Source organism: Acomys russatus, chromosome 10 (genome assembly GCF_903995435.1).
Source record: "Acomys russatus chromosome 10, mAcoRus1.1, whole genome shotgun sequence".
NCBI lineage: Eukaryota > Metazoa > Chordata > Mammalia > Rodentia > Muridae > Acomys > Acomys russatus.
Window position 1 is genome coordinate 7,593,194 of NC_067146.1, and position 22,817 is coordinate 7,616,010.

Consider the following 22,817-nt stretch of genomic DNA (forward strand, 5'->3'; position numbering starts at 1 on the left):
ACCGTTCAGCTCTACCTTTAATAAAAGGAAGGAAAATCCATTACCAGCAGGAAAATGAAGGACTTAATGGCTTGTATAGGAAACAGGACAAGCAGGAAATGTTCTGCATCTGAACTGATGCTGTCTGCCAATCAAATGTGATGTGCCTGTTCTCTTGTAGGGAGAGCTCATCTTTTCAGTGTGCGATGGCTGCAGTGGAGGCTCCCAAATGCTTAGGCTGCTGCTGAGGATAAGTGACTGTTGCTGTGGAAGAGTGGCGCCATGCTATAGCATTCCATTTAAGGTCCAGGGAACAGCACAGAAGACAGAATGGAAAGAATATAAGAGCCAGAGTACTGTTTTGGTATCCCCCCCCCGAATTATAATGTTTCTCCTGGAAAGAGGTTCGTCAGACTCAGGGAGCCAAGAAATCTTTCAAGGCTCAGGGAGTTAAAAAAAAACTTATATGGCTCAGGAAACTTAGACAGTTACAAGATTTATAAACCCCTACTTCAGGTTACATAATAAGTCAACTTCTGGGAAGGAGGAGACTTTCTTTGGTAGAGATATCAGCAAGCTGGTCAGGGGCCACTGTGAATGCACCTTCTGTGAGCTGTCGCCATGCTGTGAAGGGCCTTTGGGTGCTGCAGCAGCCTCTGCATCCTTCTGTTAGTAATTCCAATGTATGTTCATAGGCTCACCAGCTAAATTTAAGTGGGATTATTCCTTTGGTCTACTTTTGGTGTCCTTTGTAGAATGAATAGAATTTTATTCACATCTCCCCAGAAAGAGTCACACAAAATAATCCCACCAAAAGAGAGGTCCTATTTCCCCACATTTTTATTAGCATTTAGTATTGTCAGTGTTTTGGATTTTAAGAAATTCTAAAATGTTTGTCATGGTGTTTCATTGTTTTAGTTTGCAATTTCCTAAAGACAAATGCTAATTTTTCATTAGTTTTTTCCTTTATTAGTTTTAAAACTCACCCTTTTATTGTTTTATTTTTAAAACACAAATAAATAACTGTGCATTTTATATCCTTATTTTCTATAAAAGATATTATTCTAAAGCTTTTGTGTACCTTGCTTCTTATTACAGACTATCAGCAGATAGTCTCAACATCTGTCATTGTTGATGGGACATTTGAAAACTACCTATATTTTTAATGGCAATTCTAAGCCATAAGAGAAGTAAGAGAAGATCAAGTATTTTAATGTACAAAGAAATCTTTTATTATCTAGCACCACAGAACACTATAGAAATAGAGTGTGCTGTCTGGAATGGCCCTTGGTCTTTTAAACAGGGTATCAGTATGTACTCAAGGGTGTCCTGACATTCACAATCCTCCTGCTTAGCCTTCCAAGTCCTAAAACGTAGGCGTGTGCCCTCATGCCTAGCTAGAACTGCTTTTGAATATCTAGCTAGAACTGCTTTTAAATATCTTGGCTCTCTTTGAGAAACTGAGACATTGCTTTGCTTCCCTTAAACCAATACGCTTATCAATAAGAATCTGTAGAATATAGAATTATCTTGTTGGTATCTTTCCTTTTGGAAACTGTGTAATACCTAATACACAATAAAGACGCGTCATTCTTGAAATGCAGTAGTACTCTCTGTACTACATATGCATATTTGTCTTTTAAAACGAGAAACATGAAAACTAGCACATGCTTTTACTACAGAATTGACAAGAGTTCGGAAGAAATGCCCCAATATTTGGGGAGCTTATGTAGAAGCATGTAGAAGTCATAGCTGTCCTTTGTGCTTAAGAAAGCAAGACCAGGGCCTGGTGATGGCTCAGTAGTAAAGAACACTGGCTTCCCTTCCAGAGTTCCTGAGTTCAATTCCCAGCAACCACATGTGGCTCACTACTACCTATAAAGGGGGCCAATGCCCTCTTCTGGAGTGCAGGTATACATGCAGACAAAGACAGGGTAAGCAAGTCCTCAATAGTTCCTGCCTCACAAATATGTCTGTTAGATATACTGGGGCAGCAGGCTGAAGATGACGCTCCAACATTATAAAGAGTTTTGGGTGACTGTTCAGGTAGCAAACTGACTCTGTCATTTTTTCATTTTGGAAGCTGCTAACCTGCACTTAAGTTTACTCAAGTAATTAAATTTTATTCCTTTTTAAGTCTCTGATGGGGTTGAATACAAGATAGTTTAGTCTTACAATTAAGCTTAGTTGTTTAGGGGCTAAGATGTTTTTAAGTCAAGATAGTTGTTTTAAGTTGATAGAGATGAGATATGATAGGTAATGATTTACATTCAGAAATTTAGACTCACCAAGATAGGAAAGATGTTTTCTTCAAGGCTGCCAAATACAAATAGCCAAAACACTATGAATGTAACATTTATATAATTCCTGGCTATTTTGTGGTTCTTCTTGCTGTAGGTAGTTTATTGTATATATGTGTGAAAATTTAAATATATATATGTAAAAAAGAAATATAATAAAAATACATACATACTCTTTTTAAAAGAAAGCAAAACCAGACTAGTAGCAATAGGTGAAAATATGTGAAGAAAAAGAACACTAACAATAATAACTAACAGTGAAAAGAGTCAGTGGGGACATGTAGCAGTTGTGCTTGAGGGAATTTGACAAAAATTGTATAAATATTCACACATGGTTCTTAAGCCAGAAGAAAGATTCCATTAGATTATCTGAAACCTAATGGTTACTACATAACTTACAATAGATATTAAGAAGATAAAAGATTTCCAATAGGAAAAAGATATAAAATATGTCCTATTATTTGTACATTATCATTCACTTCTAGAAAAGCATATATGTTAGACATAAAATGGTATTCTCATAAAGCAATCTGAATTCTCAGCATAGACTTCCTTCTTGTCCATGCCATGAAACTAAGATTGTTTTTTTTTCAAGACCAGGCTGTATTATTATTAAATTAGTTGTTGATACTTTTATTTGAAACATCAATTTGGTATAGAGAATATTTAACTTTCTGACTATATGCAGCATCCTTCTATATAATTGTAGGAATTTCTATCACACACATGAGGCATTCAAGGTCTACAATGAGTCACCCTGAGCCTACCCAATTATATTATGTTTTAATATCTCTTGTCCTTGTCATTCTAGAAGAATAATAATGAGCAAAGGCCAGGGCAAAGAGAAAGACAAACTTCAAAGTCACGGCCCCAGCAACCTAATCATCTCCCAATAGTCCCAAAATTTGAATCCATCAATAGATTGAACCGCTGTTACAGCCTTCATGATCTAATCCTCTCTTGCAATGTCCTCTCAGTCATGCCCAGAGGTGTGCTTTACTAATCTTTTAGATGTCTCTCAAGCCAGTCAATTTAACAATCAGTATTCATCTTACAACAGTCAACTGATATTCAACCAAGGTGTCAAGAGTACACCATAGAGAAAGGATAGACTTTTCAACAGATGTTTTTAGGAAACTGCATATCCACATTTAAAAGAATGAAACTGGGTATTTAAAATACAAACACAAAAGCTCAAAATGACGTAGTAGCTGCTATTAGAAATCGTGTGGATTCCAGGCCCACAGCTCATCTCCATCCCTGGAAACCTGCAGCCGCTAGAACAAATAGATGGGACCTCTATGGCCCAGCCCCCTGCCTACTGGGTGTCTCTGGACAAGCCCAGCAGCAGTGAGCTGTGCCCTGCCCACAGAGAGATCCATCTCCTGGACTACAGCCCTACCTGCAATCCCAAAGGTCTGTGGCATCAGGAACCACCAGCAGCTGATGGAAACAGATGCAGAAGCCCATAGCCAAACATTAGGCCAAGGTCTGGGAGTTCTATGGAAGAGTGGAGGGAAGAATTGAGGGAGTGATAGGGCTCAAGGACACCACATGGAGACCTACAGAGTAAACTATCCTGGGCCTATGTGGGCTCACAGAGACTAAACCATCAACCAAAGAGCATGCATGGGCTGGACCGAGACCCACTACACATACGTAGCTGATGTGCAGCTTGGTCAACATGTGGGTCCCCTAACACTGGGAGTAGGGGCTGTCTCTGACTCTGTTGTCTGCCTCTGGGTCCCTTTCCCTTAGTGGGCTGCCTCGTTAGGCCCTAGTGGGAGAAAATGCCCTTAGTCCTACTGAGTTGCCAGAGTGGGTTTGTACCCATTAGGGGTCTCCCCTTCTCTGAGAAGGAGGAGAAGAGGTAAGGGGGCACGAGGAGGAGAGGAGAGGAGGGAGCTGAGATGAGACAGTAAAGAGATTAATTAAATAAATGAAAAAAATACTCATTGGAAAAATAGTATGGAGGTTCTTTTAAAAACTAAAATCTAGTACTAGTAGGCAATCTGATAATAAAATCTGACTAATACTAATATCAATCTAAGAGCCCATATCTAGAGCTCTCAAGATAACAACACTAACATGTTTTATACATTTTTCAGAACAGTTCACAATTCTACTTATATTAAGTATCTAAAATCATCTAATTTATGGCATCAGAGAATGGTGGTTATTAGGAGGACAGGCAAAAGAAATGGAAGTTACTAGTTAATAGACATGAAGATCAGTTAAGGAAGAAGTAAGTTCTGGAGTTCTACAGTACAATATTGTAGACCAGTCATCAACAATGATACAGCCAGCTTAAAAGTTAATTGTAAAGAGAAAGTATCCTACCCCAATGCTGAAAGGAACCCAACCAAACCAAACTCTAAATATCTCTGAGTAAAGAAGCCCCTTCTGTATGGTCTCGAGCAATGTGCCTCTTAGAATTTTATATGTGAAGTCTGTAACACTTACTCTAACACTGGTATCACCATAAAGGGCACATATAATAAAACAATACAACAAACTGTACTTTTACACTGGCAATCCCATTGCTTGGTTTCTACTCAATAGAGATGCAAATATATCACAGAAGAAGCCGTACACAGATGCTTATAGACGTTTTATTTATAATGTTGACACTTGGCAGCAACTAGGATGCTCTTCAGCTGAGTGGATAATTGTGGTATATTCAGACAATGCTTACTATTCAGAGCTAAAACATAAATGTGCCATCATACCATGACAAGACGGGGATTTTTATAAGCATGTTACTTAATGATAGAAAGCAGTTTGAAAGGCTTATATACTAGACAATCAAACCAAATGACATTCTGGAAAAGATAAGACAATGATAGAGACCTGTGGCTGCCAGTTCTTAAGGGGGAATGAATGGAGGTATGAGCCCACACAGTGAAGATACTCTGTTTTATACTATGATGGTACAATACATGTCATTATAAATTTGTCCAAACCCACAGCATGTGAAACTATTTTCTGACTGGAGTATCTGCTAATGCGAACTATGGACACTGGTTGACAACTGTCTGTTAATGAAATTCATTCACTGAAGCATCGATATCATCCTGGATGTTAATAACAGGAGGAGAAGGCTCTGGACATATAGGAATGGGGATACATGGGAAATATCTCTACTGTCTACTCAGTTTTTCTGTGGGCATAAAATGCTGTAAATGAGAAACAAAGTGAATGCAACACACTTTGGTTTGTCTTTAACATATAGTAAACACATGGCACACAGCAGTGCTCATATTGAATAAATCAAATAAAGCCTTAATATATTTGACCAAAATAATGCACTTGTAAAAACTTTCCCTAATAGGAATCAGAATTTTCTGTGTGGAAGTGACAGTAATATCCAAGCACCATTATAAAAACTCAATAAAACAATGAGACAAATTACGTCAATGATCTTGACTTACCTAGACTCTACATCCATTGAAATTTCTACTAGAGGAGCGTCTGGATTATCAAATACTCTTTCCAAGTTCATATGTTTTTCCATTTCTTCTAATTCTTTCAGGCACTGGTAATACTAAGGAAAAATTACGAGTTTATTATAAGAATAATTACTTTCTAATTAAACTAATTGAATGTTTAGATATATCCATGATAACAGTAACTTAGTAATTAAATATATCCCAAACCGTTAGGATATTAAGAGGGGGAACCTGCTGTGGGACAGCAGACAGGTTATTCGTGTGACAGCCAGAATCTGATCCCTATGCAGAGTGGTTTGACTTGCCTTGCTCCGGTCAGGATCACAGTAGTCCAACAGAGAGTCACAGAAATGGTAGCCCATTGACTCCAAGTCTTTCGTGCTGAAATGAGTGCCTCGTTTGTTGCCTAAAACATCAAAAAATTAATTCACCCTGGAGAATGAGGTACTAATTTCTTCCTCTTAAGGTGAGTCTAAACTCTAAGACACATTAAATAAAAAATGCGTATGATTCCACATTCTGTCCTTTGGATTTTTTTCTCTGGAGTAGGTCATTTAACCGCTTAATGCTTTTGCTCATTTCTTCCCCACAACCGTGAACAAAGCCTATTCAACATATACTGGTGTGTGATGCAAGGCAGAAGACAAGTCAGTAAGATAATTACCAATATGGTTACCAGTTATTAGGAGTGATGATAACTACTCTGAGGAAAATTCCATGTGAAGTCTTTTTTTGTCATCTGGAATGATGTTACTTTAGTTTTAGGTCACATAAACAACCTAGGGGATCACCAGGCATGGTGGCACATGCCTTTAGTCCCAGCGACTCAGAAGACAGAGGTAGGTGGATCTTTGTGAGTTTGAAGTCAGTCTAGACTACATAGTAAGTTCCAGGATAGCCAGGGCTATGTAGAGACTCTGTCACAAAACAAAAACAAAGAAAAAAGCTAGGTAGAAATTCCATATATGAATTTCCAGCAGCTTCTTCTTCTTCTTCTTCTTCTTCTTCTTCTTCTTCTTCTTCTTCTTCTTCTTCCTCTTCCTCCTCCTCCTCCTTTTCTTCTTCTTCTTCTTCTTTTTTTTAACATGTAGCCCATATTGGCCTAGAACTCAGTATCTGCCTGCCTTTGTTTCTTTGTGCTGAGATTACAGGCAGGTACCACCATAGATTTGAAACATTTTCTAAGAGTGTTAAAATCACGTTAATACAGAATATTCCAACTTCGCTAATACATACTAAGCATAATAAAGATATTTCTTATGTGAAGGTAGATAGCATAGCTTCATTTTTAGTTGTAGGAAACAAGAGCTTTCTTTAAAATATAAATGACAATAACCAATGAGCAAATGAGCCAACCAAAAAAACAAAGAAACAATACAAAACTGCCAGTCTATTTTTACTTTGCAAACAACAAATCAAATAAAATACCATTGTAAGTGTATTGATTTTTCTTGACATCATCAGGAATTCCCCATGTTTAAAAAATCAATAAGAATTCTATTAACAACAACAATAACAAATATTTGAATATTAGTAATAAAGCAGTGCATTCAAGAACATTATTTATAAGCAAATGGAAATTCTGGCATAGAGACACCACACAGTAGAAGCTTATTCATCTTGCTTAGGAGTGATCAAACATAAGTGGCAAGAACATGCTCACCACAGAACTGCCCACATAATCAATCCTATAGCCAAGCATAGCTTTGATTTACAGCTCAGGAAGAGGTTATTGAGGACATTTACCCAGAGTAGATCCGCAGAAGGTGGCTTCCAGTGTGAAGCTGTTCCTGATGCCCATCTTCCACATGACAACCCTTCCTGTCCCCTCTTTGCTCTTCTGAACATTAAACTTGCAAGCTGAGAAGGAAAACTGAGAAGCGGTGATTAAAAATGACATATGTACTTTTGGGGAAGAGGGTAAGAAGGAACAGTCTCTTTTATTGTTGTTGCATAAGATACAAGGGTCAGATTCTTTTTCTTTGAGTTTTACTGTTATAGATAGATACATATGTACAAATATGGGGGGACTTGCAGGGGGTTCAAAGGAAAGCAGCTGGGAGTGATTGAAGGGAAAAAAGAGGCGAGAAAGTTATGTAATTCTATTTAATTTTTCAAGTAGACAAAAAAGTTAAATAGCATTTCTGAAAAAAAAATTGTAATTCTCAAAGCTGGAGGTGTTACCTTTTATTTCCTGATCAATAAAAAAAACTATTTTTCATTTTATTTTTTGAGACAATATCTCCTGTAACATAGGGTGACCTCTAATCCACTGTGTGTGTGTGTGTGGTTCAGACTCAACTTCTGCCACCACTGTCCAAGTTGGGAAATAACTCAATTTAAGGATGATGTATTTACATTTTAAGAACTAGAAATTGTAACCCCAATAATAAATAACTTTTATCATCATAGACATGTTCCAAATAAACTTATTAAGCTTCGCTATTATTAGCTTAGGATGTTATACTTTTAGGAACATGTTTTATTTTGCTGCTTGCTTAGTTTTTGCTTTTTTTTTTTTGAGACAGTGTCTTGTTATAGAGCCCATAATAGCCTCATACTCACGGCAGTCATCCCTGCTGAGGTTACAGATGTGTGCCACCACACACAGAATCCTGTATTTAGTAAGTTCTAGAAAGGCTGCATGTTTCAGAATGAAGATTCATACTGTAGATTTCCAAAAATAGAATGAGGAATCTTTGCTTTCATATGAAAGACCTTGTGGAGATGTCTTGAAATACTGTTTATAAAGAGATCAATGTTGTTTTGGTTTCTTTTACAAGAGATTGGGAGATTTACTTTTTAACATAAGGTTTATTTGTGTCTATTCTGTGACTTTTAATGAGCATATAAATTCACTTAATCACCACTATCACCAGCAGCATCAGACACAGAACAGCTCTCACCCATCTCCCCACACCCCATCTTTTTAACTCCCCTCACGCTATTGCCTTGTTGTCACATTCTTCTGCCACTTCACTTTTCCCTTTGCACTATGTTTCTGTGTTTTCATGACTGCCATCTTAATGGAATTGAGCTTGCAATATTTCAAGACTGGCTTCTTTACTTTAGCGTAATACCTTTGAGATTTATCCAAGTTGCTGCATGTAGAAACACTCATTCTCTTATTGCTGAGGGAATTCCATTGAGCGATTATAGTACATAAAGTCTAATTTGGGATTGTTTCATTTTCAGAAATTAAAAGAGCTTCTACAATGTTTGTATGTACAGGTTTACATATGAACGTAAGTTCTCATTTTTTTCTATGGTCCGTCCTTTGGCACGGGATTCCTTGATCTCATGATAACTGCACACTCATCTCTGCAGGCAAACTACTCTCTACAACGCTGTGCCATGCAGCATTCCCATGAACATCGTGTGTGAATTCCTGCTGCTCCAAGTTCTTCTTAGTACTCGTACAGGCAACACCTTTTCAAAAATGTCGTCATCCTGTCAGGCATGTAGCTGTCTCTCCTCCTCATGGTTTCCACGAAGGCTAGTGAAGCCAAATATCTTTTTTCATATGCTTATTTAACATTATATATTATTTTGATCAAGTATTGTGTTGGTTTGAATGAAGATAGCCACCATAGACTCACAGGGAGAGGCATTATTGGAGGTGTGGCTTTGTTGGAGTAGGTGTGGCTTTGTTAGAACAAGTGTATCACAGGAGGTGAACTTGGAGGTTTCAGAAGCTCAAACCAGGTCCAGTGTCACTCTCTTCCTGCTGCCTGTTGATCCAGATGTAAGACTCTCAGCTCCTTGCTGCCATGATGATAATGGACTAGACCTCTGAACTGTAAGCCAGCCCCAATGAAATGTTTTCCTTTATCAGAGTGGTCATGGTGTCTCTTCACAGCAATAGAAAGCCTAACAAAGACAAGTAGATATCTAATATTGCTGCTATTTTTATGCAAAGTTGTTTTATTACTAAGTTATTCTCAATGTGAGATCTATGTCAGAGTTAAGATTAGATCTATTTCCTATCTACAGTGTCTTTGCATCCTCTTAACTTCGAGGAGGCCCAGTTTATCCGTTTATTATGACTCGATGGACCGTGCACTTGGCATAAGTCTGCATTAGCTACTTTCCTAGCTGCAGTAACAACATCCCTGAGGAGCACTTTACAAAGGAAGGGTTTATTTGGGCTCACGGCTCAGTGTACAGTCCATCATGGTGGGAAGGCATGGCAGCAGGAGTTGGAAGCCGCTGGTTAGATGGCTTCCACCGTCAGCAAGCAGAGACAATGAATGCCTGTGCTTTGCTCACTTTCTTTTTACTTAGTGTAAGCCCCCAGCTCATAGACCAGTACTGCCCATATTTAGGTTGTGCCCTCTTACTCCAATTAAATCAGTCCAGGTGCGCTTTCAAAGATAGGCCCAGATCTGGCTTTTCAGAGATGTTAGATCCTGTCAAGTTGGCAAGTAATAGCAGTTATCACAACGTTCAAGAACTTCTTGCCTATCTTCCTATGACAGAAGTTTTATGTGTAACGTTTAAGATGGGAGGTTTAGGTGGAGGATGCATTAAATATTGCTGTCCAGTTGTTCCAATACCATTTACTGAAGGGTCCCCCTCAGATCCCCATGTAGCTTGGCGGAGGCCATGTGCATGTGGCTCTACTCCTGGACTTGCTCTCAGGGTCTGCACGACTGCTCATACTGCACATCTCAATCACAATTGTGGTGCCCGAACACTTGATAGTGACATTCCTTTAACTTTTTTCAAAATTGACTTGATAGGCCTAATTTCTTTGCATTTCTTATAACACACACAAATTTGCTTATATCTGTAAACAGTTATGTTTTGGTCATTCTTGGAATTGTGTTAACTCTTCACACCATTTAGGAGAGATTGAACACTGTGTTTACTGTCCCACTCCATAAACATAGTATCTTTTCATTTATAGGGATCTTTGTCAGCATTCTTACAATTTCAGCATATAGATTTACATATTTTGTTAGACTTACAAGTACTCATTATAATTTATGACAAAATGGGATTGTCTTAAATTTTAGCTTACAGTTATTCATTTTGGCTATTTAAAATCTTGGACTGGGCCTGGAGAGATGGCCCAGCAGTTAAGAGGCCTGGCTGCTCTTGCAGAGGACCTGCGTTCAATTTTCAGCACCCACACGGCAGCTCACAGCTGTCTGAACTCCAATTCCAGAGGATCTGAACCATCACACCAATACACATAAAATAAAATTTAAAACAATGAAATAAAATCGTGGGCTGAGCTTTCACCCTACAACATGCTGGAATCACTTATTCTAAAAGTTTTTGTAGCTACCTCGACTTCCTGTGTGGGCAAATATGCCTTCATCACTTTGTTGCAGCGAGTCTTCCTTCCCACCTTTGCACCATCAGAAGGATGCATGGAAAAGTAGGGCTGAGACTGTCGCTCAGGGGAAGAACACTTGCCACACATGCTGGGTCCCTGACCAGTCCCTAGTCCTGCCTTACTAAAGGAAAGATTACAAAGAGGTACCTTTGTTTTGTGATTTGATCTCATGAGGAAAACATTATCATAAAAAGAAGTATTTTAAGAAGGCCAATATGATGATAAACATTGAATTTTTGTAGATGTCTTTTATTAGATTGAAAAAATCTTTAATCTTTATTTGATAAGTTATTTTAAATTTCAATTCTTTGAAAATTTCATACATGTATACAATGTATCCTGATCATATCCACTTTTCACTCCTCCCAGTCCTCCAAGACCCTTCCCATCTCTTTTCCCTCTCAACCTCATGTCTTCCATGTATATATATGTGTGTATATGTACATATACATATATATACTATTGCAAATAACATTTTATGCAGTCTTTGATAATCTCATATAATATATTTTGATAGTATTCATTTTCATCTTCTAACTCCTCTCAGATCATTCCCCACCTCCCTACCCACCTAAGTTCATTCTCATTCTCTCTTCCCCCATCATCATCATCATCAACAACAACAACAACAAAACTCAGAGTTGAGCTTGTTTTAGTCTACTGCTCCTGGGTGTGGGGTATACCCCGGAGTGTGGTCAGTACACTAGGTATCAATCTATTGAAGAAAACTGACTTCCCTCTCTCAGCTACTGATTGCCAATAGCTCCTTAGTTAAGAGTGTGACTTCCTGCTTACCTCCCCTGCTCCATGTTGTGCTTTTGTCGGGCTTGACTGGAGCAGGTCTTGTGTGTGTTGTTACAGCCTCTGTGAGTTAATATGTGCATCTGCCCTGTTGTATCTGGACATTGCTGTTTCCTTGAAGGCATCTACTACCTCTGGCTTTTACACTGTTTGCTCTTCTACTAGATTCTTGAGCCTTGAGAGTGTGATACTTACATCCCACTTAAGGATGAGCATTACAAAGTCTCTTATTCTCTGCACGTTGACCAGCTGTGAGTTCTGTGTTATTTAGCATCTGATGCAAGAAAAAGCTTTTCTGATAAGGGTTGAACAATGTAATGAGTATAGCCATATGTCATCAGTAGTTTTATTGCTATGCCCATTTAGCAGAATAATAGTAGTAAATTTCCTCCTAGGGCCAATGTCCTATTTAGCAACAGGTCCTCTTTGACACATGAGTGTAGAGAGAAGACATTTGTGGGAGTTTGTTTCTCCTTCCACCATGTGGGTCCAAGGTGTCAAACTCAGATTATTAAGCTTGGCAACAGGTGCTTTTACCTGCTGAGCTATCTTCCTGGCCCAGAAATATTAAATATGGTATGACATTCTTTGTCCCCTTTTTAGCAAGTTGATATAGCTTCTGAAAAATATAGTATAAATCTCCTAAATTTATTATTTAAAATATGTAGCAATCTTTCAATGTTTTATAACAACTCATGAAAAAGTTTCATCAAATTACAAAAATCCAAGAGTTTTTGGGAGCCCCACTAGGATAGCCTTTACTGGGCTTGTCTGCAGACTCTGCAGGCTTTATTATCCTATTCTTTTGTTTTGTTTTGTTTTGTTTTTTTTTTGAGACAGGGATTCTTTGTGTAGCCTTGGCTGTCCTGAACTCACTTTGTAGACCAGGCTGGCCTCGAACACACAGCAATCCACCTGCCTCTGCCTCCTGACTGCTGGGATTAAAGGTGCCACTATGCCTGGCTCCCTCTTCCATTCTTGAATTAGTTACTTTATTATTATTATTATTATTATTATTATTATTATTATTATTATTATTATTATTATTATTATTATTATTATTATTTTGAGACAGGGTTTCTCTGTGCAGCCTTGGCTGTCCTGGAACTTACTCTTTGGACAGGCTGGCCTTGAACTCATAGAGATCTGCCTGCCTCTGCCTCCCGAGTGCTGAGATTAAAGGTGCACCACCACTGCCCAGCTTTTAAGATTTTTTTTTTTTTTTTTTTTTACATACGCGAGTGCTCTGTCTGCATGTACACCTACATGCTGTATAGAGATGATTGTGAGCCACGATATGGTTGCTGGGAATTGAACTCATGGCCTTCAGAAGAGCACACAGAGTTCTTAACCACTGAGCCATCTCTCCAGCCCCAAATTAGTAATTTTTGTAACCTTTTTCTTTGTGGTCAGCTTTGGCAGCGTGTTACCAGTCTCAATTGATCTTTCCCAGTGTAAGCTTTGCTTTATTGACTTTATCCATTATTTTTGTTTCCAACATCACTAACCTTTTTTTATAGTCTGTTTCATTCTGCTTGTTTTTTTTTTTTTAGTTTGTTTTCTAGCTTCTTAAGCAGAAACCTAGATATTGACTTGAAATGTTTTATTCTAATATAAGCCTTTATTACTATAAATTTATTCTAAGCATACTATATTAGCTGAATTTCAGAATATTTTATAGGTAATATATTTCTAGTCTTCCTTGAAATTTTCTCTTTGGCCTCTTTAGAAATATGGTCTAATTTCCAAGAGTTTGGCCATTTTCTTCTTTCATTGATTTCTAGTCTATTTCCCTTATGGCCAAAGAACATACTTTATGGTTTGAATTCTTTTTACTTTGTTAAGCTGTATTGTAAGGCAGGATCTGGTCTGTATTGATGACTGTTCTATGTACACATGCATTGTGTATCCTGCTTTTCAGCAGAGTTGTTCTGTAGTTGTCAGTACACTCCAGCTGGCGTGGGTCAGTTCTCACATGGCCCACCCTCTTCTATCCACCTGTTCTTGTTTACTGAGAAAAGCATTTCAAATCTCCAATAGAAGATTTGCACAGATGTCAAATGAGAACTGCTTCAGACTAAACATAGAATTGGAGGCGTCTATATTTTGAGCAGCCACCGTACTAGATGAACACGTGTTTAAATGTACACTGGTTACGTGTGGTGTTCAAGAAACTGCTCCATCTCATGTAAGGCAAGACCAATTGGAGATTGAAAATTCTAAGTAACATGCCAAAAAAACACACACTAAAATACGTTAATGAAATGGGATTTTTTATAGGAGCATTGACAAAGCAGTAATAGCTTCTGGTATAGGATGACTTTCTCTGATCTTCCCAAAGGGATGAATATTCTTGAGCAACAAACCTGTTCTTTCTATAAACAGCTATTTCTATCAGATCATCCTTTCTTTTTGGTGTGTTTGGGTCCCAATTATCCTTTATAATTGAAATGCTTGGTTAAGAACTTGAAGTCTACAGGAATTTTTTGTTACATTAATTTTTTTCTCTTAAAAAGTAAAATTATTTTAACAATTTGGTAATTAAGTTGTTCCAACATTTTTACTGTTAGCAAAAAAAAAAATATACTGCATCCTCTTCTAATGCATAATTTTCTATATATTTTTAATATCACGCATTAAAATTTTCTTTGAAAAGATTTAATAAACATATTGTTGTACTTAAGATCTTGATTTTTTAGTCTGTTTAACTTATACACTAAAATATCTTTTTAAAATGTTAGGTCTTGAAATTGATAATACAAATGACAAATAATAGAGGAAACTTCAGAAGATAAAATAGAGCTGGTCTTGAGAGAGTGAAGAAGCTTTGTTTAAAAAATTTCCAGGGCTGGGGAGATGGCTCAGAGGTTCAGGGCACTGCCTGCTCATCCAGAGGTCCTGAGTTCAATTCCCAGCAACCACATGGTGGCTCACAACCATCTATAATGGTGCCCTCTTCTGGCCTGCAGGTATACATGCAGGCAGAATACTGCATACATAATAAATAAATAAATATTTTAAAAAATTAAAAACTTCCAAATTATTGGGCATTAAACTGCTCCAAATAGCTGTTTTCTCACTGTCAAATATAAAAAAATTAATGAAAATAACTAAATAAAAAAAGCATGTTAGCAAGTAGGATGACCTAGACTTTCCTAAATGAGGAACAAACATTTACTAAAAGAAAGTTAAACTCTTAAAGGTACTCACTTGATTTGGGCAATTTTTGCTCAGAATGAGTGGAAAGATTCGCTGCTGTAAGTATAATCCTTTGGCTTTAGATCTGCTACTATCACAGCCATACATGAAGATGTTCTGTTTCCTACTATGGCCATGAAGATCACAATATAAAATGACCTCTCGTTTCTCCATTAACCTATCAAGAAGAAAGGAAATAAATCACTAAATTTTATTTCTCAATTTTCCTCTATAGGTACAACTATAGATTTACAAATATACTATCCAAATAAATAGAATTTAATATATACCCTAGCTTTTATTTGTTACGTTCCAGTTTTCCGTGATAACAACAAATTTCTCCCACTCCCAAGACTCCTAGCAGGTCTCTCTGCTTTTTAATGTGGTTTTCTGTTGTCCTCAGGAGACAGATCCGATCACCCCTTCCTTTTCCCATCATCTTAACATATATTCTGTTTGACTACAGAGTCTTCCTCCACCTTTTAGAGTTCTCAGCCTTCAGAAGAAGCTTCATGTTTCATCCTTGCCCACCCAGCCAGCTCAGTGCAGAACTGAGACAGTTCTGGAACTCAGCAACACCTTAATTGTACCATTTCCTTATTACTTGCCTAGGAAATTATCATATGTTTGGTATTTAAGCTTGTTAAAAATGGAGAGTGTTTAGAAATCATCTAGAATAGTGCTACGCACACAAGCACCCATATATTTATTAAAATTTGAGTGCCTCAGAACTTGGTACTGCAAACAATGAGCAGTTAACTCTTGAGAATACCATTCTGAAAAAAAAAAAACTGGATTTTTCTAATACAATTCTATTACATATTTAAAAGAAATTATCATGTATCCTTAAGAAGACAACCCTTCCTATGTATAATTTAGCACACAGTTATTTTAAATAAAAAAAAAACAAGCCTCTCAAACTGATAATGAGGAGGACTGGCAGAAGAGACTGAAAGGTGCCACCGCAGTAGTATTATGAGCATTTTTGTCTTATTTCCAGCTTTTTATGGCATTTATATATCATTTAATCAAAATTACATGTTATTTTCATACCTAGAAGGGTAAATACTAAAATGGTCACAATGGCATTACAAATATACATTTATAACAAAGCACTTATTAAAAGCAATGAAATGAAATTTGATGTGCATTAACTTACTGATTTGATAAAATCCATTTAACAAAGGAGTCAACACATTGTTACAAGTTCTTAGAAAATCAGATTATAAAGCATGACCATCAAGGTCAATCCCTAAATATGGAGCATGATGTACATTTTAAGTCCATTATTCAGAAGTTTGCTGAGATTTCAATTTCCTACAAGAGTGTCATTAGAACCTTATACGTCTATGTAATTAAGTTCCAAATAAATATTACATCTGAAGTAAAGATTATTGTTTCTTCCCTTACATTAATTAAAATAACAGTTTGAACTTTCTTTTGTCCACTGGTAATTAAGTATTTTAAGTATTTTATATTAAGTATCCTAAGTGCTTGCTCTTATGTGAACAAGCTTAGGTATACTTAATATTGTATACATTTATATCTGGTTACCTTCCTACACATATGTGTCTGCTTTCTCGTTTTTTGCTTGCTTTTTAAACTAATTTTTATTAAAAGCATTTCTCTTTCTTGGAATTCTTCCAGAAATTATTGAATTAGCTCCTGTCTTAACCTTTCTACAAAGCAACCTGAGAATTGAGACATTTTAATTAACTTCCATAGAGACAAAGCAAATTACATTGACATCATGTGTCAGACCAGGAACTCTTAATGTCAAAGATCATTAAATAGACATCATATCTATCTATCTATCTATCCATCCATCTATCTATCTATCTATCTATCTATCTATCTATCATAGATAATATACATCTTATATATGTTTCATTTAAAAATAACTATGTATTTCTATTTCACTAGTTTTTCCACTAATGTCCTTAATTCTATGTCAAAATCCAATCCAGGATATCACATTACATGTAGTCAGCTTTTTACTGTTTACATCTCCAGAATAAGAGAAATTACAGGTTACTCTTTTGTTATGTAAACATTCCCCAAATAACTATGAGGGGCTTGGAATCTACATATAAACGCAAGAGTTCAGGTTTTTTGGGGAGCTTTGCACTTCTTACTTTCCAAAGCAGATGAAAAGATTTAACTGAAAGAAAGTGTTGAGGCCAGACTAGCTAACACAACCAGAGCCACACCAGGAGCTTCTGCCATCTGTCTGCTTCCCTGGGGAGCTGTGGGAGACCTTTGGTTCCTCAAGTACCATGCGTTTGTAGATGTGAGAAGAAAGTTGGATAAAAAGACAGTAATCACTATAATGGAAGTTGTTATTATAACAGTTAAATAACTAAATATTTACAATTTTTTATGTCTATACCACTTTATTAACACTTTCCTTTGCATGTGAGAAATTATACAAATACATTTAGAGCTTTCAATATCCTGGTTCTTGCTTGGGCATGTGTGTAATGCTCTTCTCATCTAATCCTCTCAACTTTGAGATATTAGTCCCACTTTACAGATTAGAAAGCTGAGACTTAAGTTGGATTTTTATTTGTTTTTGATTTTCTGAAACAGGGTTTCGCTCTGTAGTCTTAGCTGTCCTGGACTTGCTTTGTAGACTAGGCTGGCCTTGAACTCACAGAGATCTGCCTGCCTTTACTTCCCTGAGTGCTGGGATTATAGGCATGTGCCACTGTGCCTGGCTTTAAGTTGATTTTTAAATTGTACAAGGATATAGTTAGCAAATGATATAGCATCAATTCAAATATATGTTTAAGTCCCAGGTCCATGGAATGGGTGTTCTGTTTTCAACAGACTTTCTATTCCTGATTGTTATTACCTGGGTCTATCAACTACTTTACTCTTCAATGAATACTTAAGTGGTAAGTTGATCTTACTGTTCTGGATTTAGAAAATTTAAAGGTGTTCATTTTGTTTTCTGGAGGCAAATGAGACTATTATTCATGAAAGTCTAAATAACTACACCAACAAATAGTCTAAGGATACATTCAGCATTGTATGACTGGCATAATGCCAGAGGCTTTAGTCTGTAGTTAATTTTCATATATAAATGATACAAAAATACAGTATAACCATCAAGGCTACTATAAACTGAATTTTGATATATAAACTTCACAGTTTCACAGAGTCACTGAAATATTCTGGTGTCTTTTTCATAATTGAAGAGAAAGTTTATTTATAACACCACAAGGGTGTAGGATCAGAGTTGGAAAGAAAGAAAACTGCTTATGAACTTCCTTAAGTTAGAGTAAATGAAATGACTAGGATTGTGTGAGCAAAGTTCTTATTAACAAACTTAGTAATTAAACAGAGATGCAATTTGAAGATAATTTTACCTATGGATCATGTTTCTTGTATACCAAACAGAAGGGAACGATTCCTTCAGGAGAGATGTGTAATTACGGTTTAAATCCCGTCCAGCTAAGGAACATCGATAATTTCCCACAATCACACCATCTGGATTCAGCATGGGTACCACCTTGAAGATGAAAGTGTCCCGAAGCAACTGTGCATCACTCGAGTCTCCTAAAATATAATCTAGGAAGCCTTTCATGATCCAAGAGCTGTTGGTCTCTCCTGGATGGACCCTTGCAGTCAAAATCACAGCCTTGCGCTTTCTTGAGTCACCGTTCTTCAAGGGAGTAGTTATTGTCAAGACATACACCATATTCCTAGCAAGTGTGTGGCACAAGACACGTATTTTACAAAACTTTGATCTTACAGGGTCACTGTTGATGCCTGAGAGGTATTCTTGAAGGTTGGTGTAAGTGTATGGGTAGCAGTGAGCAAAGTAGCAAGTGTCCTTGTTGTGTGGAAACTGAAACGTCCATGTAAGAGAAAAAAAATGGCGTCCATCTTGCCCATGATTGTTTTTATAGTACTTAATTTGGTCTCCTATTCTCTGCCAGCCAATGTTATGGGCCTTGGCCTCTTTCTCAGAATAGAACAGTGGCCTCATACCCCGATTGTAAAGACTAGCAGGCTTGGTGAAGTTGACAATAGTAAATCTGTAGAGTATCTCTGCTTGGGTATTAGTGACCTGGAAATAGTACCACTGAGTATGCTTATTTGTGAAGAGGTCTGGGCGCACAGTCAACTGGTATTCATAATCTGCCCTAATACACAAAAAAGGAAGGAAAAAACACATAAGAATAGAAGAATGACATTTTAGTTTGAGTTACATTAGAAAAAATAATCTCATTCTTATCTATTTTATAGAGTCATAGAAAGCTTTTTGGGGGGAGGAAATGATGTATACTTAGAATCTGATACCAAACAACCACAAAAGTTAAGGTTTGAAAGTTTTATTTCATGAGAAATTGGTCATATTTTAAAGATGTAGCCTCATAAACACATTCAATAACATTTCACATGTTTCAACACAACAATTTCTTATAAAATAAATGGTTAAAGAGCTATTGAAACTGAAGAAAAAAAATCAGTATTTGATTTCTTTTCCCATCAAGCACATCTTTCATTTTCTAGTAATTCTAGTTCTGAGAGTATCAAATAATTATCACCAAGAGAGGCCTGAAAGTATATGTAAAGGAACACAATTACATAGATTTCAAAATGTGAACTCCCAGTTAATAAAAGTCTTATAACTCTGTAATCCATACTCAGTCACTGAAGATACTTAATGAACACAAAATACCTTTCACTATAATATTTATTTACATACTAATCTTTTCTGGTTGTGACTCTTCATTACCAGGTAACTTTTTATAAATGCCTATATACATAGAGTTATAAGTACTGTCCTAGGAATGGGTTAAATAAATGTAAATCCTTAACAGCCTAATTAGCATTTATCCTTTGAGAATTAGAGTTAGGTAATAGACACTAAGAACTTTAATCTACCTAATTCAGAAAATAGTATGTAGCTAATGACCTTACTTCCTCTAATAAAAATAATTAAAACCTACACTTTGACTACCTTCTGTAGATTACCACTCTCAAACCTTGCTTCAAACACCAAGGTGTTGTCGCAGTCATCCACAGGTTGTTTCAATGGCGTTCGGTTACCCCCAACTCGGGAATACACAAAACAGGGCTCTTTGTAAGCTGATGAGAGAAGACCAAACCAGTGACAGTAAGATTTCCAGATAATGCCACATACATGTTTCTAGATAATCTGCAGATAAAAGAAAAGCATCACAGGCATACTAAATACTATTTTGAGCAGAATGACAAAACACACACTGCATCGACTTTTGTGGGCTGGAGTGAAAGCTGCACTTAGGAAAAAGCTTTAAGTTTTAACCATTAGAAAGGTTTAAAGTCAGAGACCAAATTCTAGATTCTGTTTAAGACACAGGGCACTGGAAAGTGCGTTTAGTCTTCGTCTTGCAATAGTAAAAATAGCAGTGTGAGCATATTTACAATGCTTTTTTGAACTACTGAAAGGTCTATTGTCTATGGTCCAGAACTGAGGAACCTCCTCTGCATCCCCCTAAATGGTGATATAGAGGATGTGAATCCTGGGGTGCTTGTGAAGACCAGAAATAAATCTAATACCAACTTAATCTACAAATTGATCGAATGATTGCACATGCACTCGAAAATCTCACACACTTAAAGAGTTAGGCCATGGAATTTTTTTTTTGTTTTCATACATAAAAATTGTTTTTATTACCTGGATAAGAGCTCCAGCTATCAAAGGATTTCAACACATACACATATGCATGAATATATACAAAACAAAACACCACAGACATGGGTAAAGAGGTGGTGTGTGAAAGCTCTAAGACATGTTAGCTATGAAAAAAGTTTAAAATTTAAGAGGCACTTATCACTTAGGTATCTGGATATGGGTGAATATGTGGTTTCTGAGATTGTCACTGTATAAAAACAATCAGTGAGAATTTTTCTTTGCTATGGTTGTCTTCTCACTGTGTATGCCCTTGGAAGATATTTTAATAGATAGAAATAATAGGACACTGAGCTCTGATGATGAAATTTCATAAGGATCCCATAACTCCTGACATTAGTGCTTCAGTGACAGGTTAGGACCCTGGCCCAAACTACTGTTGGGCTTTAGCATGCACTGTCATAAAGCAGATAAGACTTGCGTTTGTAGAGCTTTCAAAGTGTCAATGCTTATCTTGTAGCTAAGAATAGTTTCCCAGAATATAATCTTGGATCTTGTTTGCAATGTGGACTATTTTTTTTCAAAAATAGTAATATTTTAAAAATGCATCAAACAGGGATGAAATTAACAGAAAATCATTTGAATGGCTCTACAAAGGTGAACTGCAGATAGAGAATAATAATTTTGCAGATAACATCACTAGATTTACATCTGAGAACATAGAGAACATAATTCATTATATATGGAACTATCTATTTTTATGGAAATCATATTTTAAATATATCTTCAATGCCTTAAAACATAATCAGCACTAAATATCTGAATATGCAGCTATACATTTTTAAGGCAACAGGAACTTCCTAGTAATTTGAAGTTCCCTCCATAGAACAAGTGAACAAGACACCAATTATATTTTACAGCAATGCTTTAGAGTATATGCCCACCATCTTCAGCTAGATAAACCACAGCATCCTCCTTGGAGTTAGGGTAAACAGGTTCTATTTCATGGCCTGTTGGGACATATACTGGTTCAGGAAAAAAAGGAGTCCACTCTGGAAAAAAAGAAGGGACATTATTTAAATGACTTCAAAATGATATATGCTTGGATATTACTAATTGATATATATCTAGCCTAAAATTCAATGTTTTATGTAGGGCTATATTTTTACTCAGGGTTCATTGCAAGGAATAACACTGTCATACTGAGTGTGCACCTTGTTCTAAGTTATTGTCTAGTTGGTAGCAGTTGTTTTATGCTCATAAGCTTTACAGGACAGTTTCCTCCACGCCGTTTTATCCCATCTCTAAGTATCTTGCTCATTCCACTTTTTACTTTCTGCTTCCTTTGTCTTCATCCCTTTTCTTGGTCACCCCTTATACTTGTAAACATAGCTGTGGTTCTTCTCCTGGCCAGGGTGACTATTCTTAAGACCCTGAATCTATAGGTTAGTCTGGGGATAACTGAAGTCTTTAAGAGAATGAGCCTTCCAAACTATGAGTGCACTATCTCCCTCTATATTAGTTACTTTATAGACTCTGTGATCAAACATCTGACAGAAACTTAAAGGAGGAAGGATTTAACTTTGTTCGTGGTTTCAGTGAGTTCATCATCATGGCAGGGAAGGCACAGTAGAGCAGCTTAGTTCACATCGCATCATCGAGGGCCAGGGCTGGAGAGGAGATGCTCCCTCCTTTTTTCTCTTCTTTCACAAGCCCATAGCATGGTGCTCTCTGCATTAGGTGGCTCTTTCCAGGCCCAGTGGTCCTCTCTGAAAAGACTATTTGCCTAACTATTTAATGCTTTATGATTATATACAAGACTTCTATGTCCTTTGTTAGAATTATTCCCAGGTATGTTGCTTTGTAACTTATTTTGAAACAATTGCGTATATGTAGAAAATGCACAGCAGTAAACCAGAATTGTTTCCCTAAAATATTTAACAACACGGTACCAAATCCATTCCAAATACTTGTGTGTGGCTAACAAAGAGGAAATCCTCCTGTACAACCTTAATACAACCATCAAGATCATTAATATTGGTTTGTTACTACTGTGTAACCCTTAGATTCCAATGGAGATTTTATTAGTGTACCAGTAGCAATCTTTTGTACCAGTAGCC

The 22,817-nt window shown here is 36.8% G+C and overlaps 1 protein-coding gene across 5 annotated transcripts in view; it reads right to left on the reverse strand.

Annotated features, from left to right (window-relative positions):
* Positions 1 to 22,817, reverse strand: part of Agbl3 (AGBL carboxypeptidase 3) — a 61,522-nt gene that overhangs the window by 22,321 nt on the left and 16,384 nt on the right. For 4 of the 5 annotated variants that reach the window (XM_051151750.1, XM_051151749.1, XM_051151751.1 and 1 more), the window contains 7 exons: positions 21,642 to 21,749; positions 20,033 to 20,171; positions 18,443 to 19,222; positions 15,084 to 15,249; positions 7,475 to 7,601; positions 6,034 to 6,134; positions 5,711 to 5,823 (listed from right to left, as the gene is read on the reverse strand). In XM_051151750.1, coding sequence (XP_051007707.1) covers positions 5,711 to 5,823; positions 6,034 to 6,134; positions 7,475 to 7,601; positions 15,084 to 15,249; positions 18,443 to 19,222; positions 20,033 to 20,171; positions 21,642 to 21,749 — 1,534 coding nt within the window. Of the gene's footprint in view, positions 1 to 5,710; positions 5,824 to 6,033; positions 6,135 to 7,474; positions 7,602 to 15,083; positions 15,250 to 18,442; positions 19,223 to 20,032; positions 20,172 to 21,641; positions 21,750 to 22,817 lie in introns of those variants that run through there. The other variant, XM_051151752.1, reaches the window with a different exon arrangement.